The following is a 6,000-nucleotide window of genomic DNA, read 5'->3' as shown; positions in this document are numbered from 1 at the left end:
ACAAGGCCCTCACAGTGGTGCTTCTTCAGGGATCTGCTGTCTATGATCCTGACCACTTAAAGGGATACTGTCATGATTTTCATGGTATACTTTTTATTTCTAAATTACACTGTTTACATACCAAATAATTCACTCTACCATTTAAAATGTTATTTTTGAACCAACAAATGTATTTTTTTAGTTGTAATATTGGTGTGTAGGCAGCCATCTCAGTGCATTGTACCAGAGTCGTAGCTTTCAGAAAGAGCCAGTGCTACACATTAGAACTGCTTTCAGGCATGCTATTGTTTCTCCTACTCCCATGTAACTGAAGGAGCCCCAAGCTGGACTTGGACTCTTACTATTGAGAGTTATTCTGATATCTACTGGGAGCGGCTATCTTGCTCCCTTCCTATTGTTTTGCTCATCGGCTTATTCCTTATTGCTTTTCTCATTGGAGCCTCTGACTGCTTTGCTAACTACCCTTAGCCTTCAGCAAGTGGGTTCCAAAGAGACAGAAACAAATACTAATCATAGCAAATAAGACTTCATCAGCTAAAAAACGATTGCTCTGTGAGGCTACAATTTAATTGTTATGCTTAATTTTTGTTACTTAACTGCCTATTTAGTACCTCACCAATTCATATTCCAGTCTCTCATTCAAAACACTGCCTAGTTGCTAGGGTAAATAAGATCCTAGCAACTAGATAGCTGCTGAATGCTAAATAACTGCAAATTGTCTCAGAATATCAATGTCTACATCTACCAAACATTTCTTTTAAAACAGATAACAACCCCTTTATGTACCCCTACAGTGGCTGGCATGAAACACTGCAAATATAATTTTTTGATGGACTTTAATATTTTACAATAATGATTACATAACATTAGTTCATGTTTATTGCCGTTTATTGTATAAACATTTGTCACAGTAAATGAAAAAAACATCTCTTCAGCATACTTTTATAAAAAGCAGGCATTTATTTCAATATTGAAATGTTAAACATTTTGAAATGCTAGAAAGTTTTTGCAATTATTTTAGTACATAAAGGGGAGAATTCAGTTAATGTAATGTGAAAGCAAACAATTAGGTTCATAAAAATCAATCCCCTAAAACTTGTATGTTGCCCTTCTTTCCAGTTTTTCTCAATCTCATATTGTCTTCAGTAACTTCTTTCCTGAGGTCACTATCAGAACTTTCGTCTGAACTGGTTTCTTCTTCATCTTCACTGGAATCAGAACTGCTCAGTTCTACCAGAGCCACATTCTATGAATGGATTGAATTTGTATTTTGGTCAGTATGAATAAGGTAGAAATTATATATCTGTCACTACTAGAAACTACCAGAAAACATTACTAGAAAACAAATTTCTCATTGCCAACAGCCAAGGTCACTATAACTATAAAATAAAGGCACATATTTGGGCCATGACTGATTGCACACTTTTGTTTTCTACTTTTTTCCCTCATATTTTTCTTTCATGGCTGTTTAGCTAGCTGTACCACCTAATTAGGATAAAAAGAAAAGGCAAAATAGTGAAATTAATATAAAATGGTATGAATACTTTGCATCTGTTAGTACTAGCTTTTCCAGTGTACTATTCTTTAACAACCTTACCATTTCAATTATCTTCTCTTCCTTCTCATCCACGTGTTCAATGTCAAAAGTGCCAACTGGAGAAGATTCTATTTCCTTACTAAGACTTTCATTGGCCTTAGCCAGCTGAGGTAGGAAGTTCTGTACTCTGTCCAGAACTGAAAAGTAAGCAGCAACATCTGTAACCCTTACAGAGTAACATCTGGTTGTAAGAATACTAAGCATTATAAATCCAATGAATTAATGGAGTAATCTAGTGCCTGGCCAGCAGTACTGGATTAGACTTTGAAATGAGTCTACCCAGTCCTCAGACACCCTTAACAGTATAGGGAGATAGAGTAAACATCATGAAATAACAATTCTTCCTTTGCCAGCCCCTGACCAACAAATATAAAATTGTGCCATATAAGAAATGAGACTTAAAAACTATCTGCAACTGAACAAGTCAGTACTGTGAATGAGGCCTTAAGTGCTGCAAATTAAAACAAAATGTTCAGGTCTTTACAGCAGAACATGTTGTAATCATGATTTAACCATTTGAGCTGAATCTATTATAAATCCATTCATTCAGGCTGCCAGTATAACGCAGACCAACCACTCTTGACCAAGACAGCAGCTTTTTGGCCTACGTATGGAACCAAAATGATGGCTTTCCCTATCTAGTTGAACCTCCTGTTTGCCAAGGACCAGGATGTAATAACCCACCTATGTGAATGAATACCAGGCCAAACAAGGGGATCAGCCTGATTAGGCCCACAACCTAGAGAGGATATTATATATGAGAACATGGACATACCTTTTCTAAGTGCAATAGACAGCTTAACTGTTTCAGGTATACAGTTAATGCCCTGAAAACTGACCCCTGGCACTGCATTAGACATGAAATAACTGCACATATTGGCCCCATAATTGCTAGATGTAGCATAGAGCTTCAATAAATATTAAATAGTACAACAACCCTATTAAACTAAGAGCAAGCATTTGCCAATTTCTATAAGCTAAACATTCAGATTGTAATGTCCTTTTAACCATTATTATTTGTTTTTTTACCAGTGTAAACAGATTTTTATACATACTTGCAACAAAAGTTGTGTGTTTATTGAAAGGGGCAGAGAACTAATGTTTTAGTCTTTGTCTAAGTGTGCGCATATATATAATTAATATTATGCATATACTGGTAGGCACTGGCAATTCTATATATCTAAAGAAACAATCTGAATGTTACTTACTGCTGCTTCTAGGCATTCTGGTGATTGGTGAATTGGATCCTTGTTTATTGCTGTATTTCGGATTTATCAGAAGCTGATTGTAAAAGCCTAAACAAAAGGGAACAAACTATTACAACTATGAACTCGAAAAAAATAAATGCATATCCAACACTTTTCCACTAACAGAATGCTACCTGTAGTAATACATTGCAACATACAACTCTGGGCAGAAGAAAACTGCAATGCATTCTCTTTGATATCTAATATTTCCATTGGTTTACCATTTTTGAAGCATTAAATCCGTGGTGCCCAGAAAATGAAAAGTAGAAGTATTGCATCAGGATGTATTACACTGAAGTGTGACATTGCCAGTTTGCCATGGAAACTGCTACTTTTGATCTAATGGTACTGCTTTTGGACAGTACAAGGCTGCTGTATTGTACGGGTCACTAGCTGCATATCAGGCACCCCTGCTATAAGTTCTGGTATACAAACACTGAACCTACTTGCCTGATTGTCCCCATTATATTCATTGTTAAAACCTGGTTCTACTAAAATGATTATGTTGTACAAAATCTGAGCCCTTGAACAGCCTGGGTTTACTGCTATACAACCCTGGTATAGGGCTACTGTTACACAGTTAAGAAAAGGGTTTTCATTAAATGTTTCTCTCATACAAAGAAATAGACATATGTAACCAGAATTCTTATCACGGACTGATGCATATTTGATAGCATTCAACAAATTTCTACAAAGTGTTAAATACATTTATATATTTTTTATTTATATTTTAATACCGCATTTTTATTTTATCAATTAGAGAAACATAATTACTGTCAAATATAGATAATCACCCTGAATACTTTCTTTGTATCTACACTGTAGGTAGGTAGTGGTATAACCAATCATAAAAAAGCCATGTCCTGGAAATACATTATAGGTTACCCGTGAATACCGTCAGATAGGAAATACATGTACAGATGTATGTATGTATGTATGTATGTATATCTTTATTTATAAAGTGCTACTTATGTACGCAGTGCTGTACAGTAGAATCTTTATCAGACAGACATTTCCCATCCTGTACGATTAAATAAATGATTGATCGCCATACTATGAAAACTGTCAGTATGATATTTCCAAGCACATACACGGTCCAAAAATCATTCAAAAAGTTTTGTATGATATCGGTGCATGTATGGCCTGCTTAACCCATGGGTTTTCATCCAAATTAAAATAGTTCCATGCGTAGCAAGACATATTGAGAAGTCCTCAAAGCACAGCAAAAGACAAGGTATGATCTGCAGTTCCTGTTTTCTAAGATCTGCCCTACTACCAACACGTTAAAATGCAGACGTGACAATTAGCAACTCCCTGCAAGCAGTACATTTGGAAGGAAAGGCTACTTTTAACGCAGTTTTTGAGGCTGCCACCGTTACCTCCGCCACCACCGATATTAAGAAGCTCCTTTGAGTGCCCCTCCTCGACATTTCTACCCTCCGCTTTCTCCATCTACACGAGGAGAGGGTTCTAACAGCGTCCAACCGATCCAAGACAAACCTCAAGGCTTCCAGACCCACAATACTGACGTCACTGTGTAAACTCTCGACGCCCATTTTAGTTATTGGCAATTATCGTTAGGTTGAATAAATATGTTCCTGAATCTATAGATTTTAATATACGATATGCATCCTCCGTAATACCAATAACAATCGGTGCTGTTTATCGCAACTACGTGGTTGCATTTTTTCTGTGTTACATTTATGGTCAAATATTGCCAGTTTCTAGTATGGGTACCGGAAATACAATCAATCGCTTACTTTGGGTTACTACTTCCTACAAATGACTGCTGAACTGTATTGCAATTACTAGAGGAAAACTTGTTTAGGCGCCCTCTACTGGACATAATAGCAACACGTGCTGCAGACTTTTATACAGTAAATATTGACATATCGCTTGTTACCATTTCTGTGACTAATCTCCAATTAGAGAGCCTAGTTTAGTGTATAATTCTCGCCTACGTTGCTATTATTATATGACATGGGCGAAAGACAGCCTGGCCATTTCAGCTCGATTACATTTTGGCACTTGCAAGCATTACATTTATCCCTTATTTTGCCGGAAGGACGAATAACAGAAATGCCCCGCCCACCTGGGATGATAATTTGACTAAGGCGTGGGTAGGGGGCTTGACGTCAGGCCACATCAGCATTTGTGCCAGGCCTACTGGAGTGAGTTTGGCGCTTGCGCAGTAATTGCAGACGCTCCGCTGCTTAGAGACCGGGCAGAGAGGGATGAGAATATCGAGGGAAGCAACGCTATGGCTGGGGTATGCCCCTACTTGGGCAGGTAGGTGGGGAGGTTTCATTTATTGTGCGAGAGTCCTATGCGGGCTCTTCATTTTGTGTTTGGAGGGTGAGTTTTGTCACCTGTCTTCTGGCTGAGTTGTCCCGGTCCCGGGTGGGGGACCTGTGTATTAATTACATCATAGGCAACGTCATCCATGAGTAGAGAGAACCGTGACATCTGCTTGGTGTTGGGGTTAAGGAAGTCCTGCTGTGGGGGAATGAAAACAAATCCGTAGGGTTGAATACCGCCTGACTAACAGGGGAAACATTGTCAGCTCCAGGAAACAGCGTATTGTGGGGCTCTGTCCTTAGGAAATACATGATGTCTGATAGATACAGAGGCGAGGGAAACTACTTCTCTAGCGATGTTCTACTTATCCTTAAGGCAAAAGCTAGGGCCACACCTGTTGGTGATAGGGTAATGACAGCTAACTGGACAGAATAGTACTGCTTTAGGGAGCAGGTGTTTTTAAGGAAAAGGCATTCAGTTTGGTAAGGATACACGTCTCTAAATGACAGTGGCATAACTAGATGTTACTGCCCCACAGCAAATTTAATTTAGGGTCACAAAAAGCCAAGTTAACCTATAATATCAATATATATTAAAATGATTCATTAAAGGAGAAGGAAAGATAAAAAACATTCTGGGGTGCCCCAAATGTTAGGCACCCCCAGTGACTTTAATCGCTTACCTTTTACCCTGGGCTGGTGCCCCTTTTGGGAGAAAACCACACCTGCCCGGGTGCAGCTGGGTAGGCAGAAGAGGCACCTGCCTAGGGTGCAACGATTGGGGGGCGCCAGGCAGGACCCTCTCCTGCCTTCCCCCATTCTGCGCTCCCTTGTCGTTGCTCCCGCCGCCTGTCATTAC

The 6,000-nt window shown here is 38.9% G+C and overlaps 2 protein-coding genes across 3 annotated transcripts in view; one reads left to right on the top strand and one right to left on the bottom strand.

Moving 5' to 3' along the window:
- Positions 1-819: 819 nt before the first annotated feature.
- c12orf45 (chromosome 12 open reading frame 45) lies at positions 820-4,401 on the bottom strand. Its single transcript, XM_002938071.5, has 4 exons — positions 4,224-4,401; positions 2,806-2,892; positions 1,598-1,734; positions 820-1,246 (listed from the first exon to the last, which is right to left on the bottom strand). The coding sequence occupies exons 1-4, from the start codon at positions 4,294-4,296 to the stop codon at positions 1,082-1,084; spliced, it is 462 nt and encodes a 153-aa protein (XP_002938117.2). The 5' UTR covers positions 4,297-4,401; the 3' UTR covers positions 820-1,081.
- A 567-nt stretch (positions 4,402-4,968) lies between these two features.
- Positions 4,969-6,000, top strand: part of slc41a2 (solute carrier family 41 member 2) — a 46,606-nt gene continuing 45,574 nt past the window's right edge. Inside the window, exon 1 of one of the 2 annotated variants that reach the window (XM_031897567.1) lies at positions 4,969-5,133. The gene's annotated coding sequence lies outside the window, so the exon portion shown is untranslated. 2 annotated transcript variants of the gene reach the window in all.

The sequence above is a fragment of the Xenopus tropicalis genome, chromosome 3 (assembly GCF_000004195.4).
Source record: "Xenopus tropicalis strain Nigerian chromosome 3, UCB_Xtro_10.0, whole genome shotgun sequence".
Classification (NCBI taxonomy): Eukaryota; Metazoa; Chordata; class Amphibia; order Anura; family Pipidae; genus Xenopus; species Xenopus tropicalis.
This window is presented reverse-complemented; position numbering and strand designations above follow the sequence as displayed.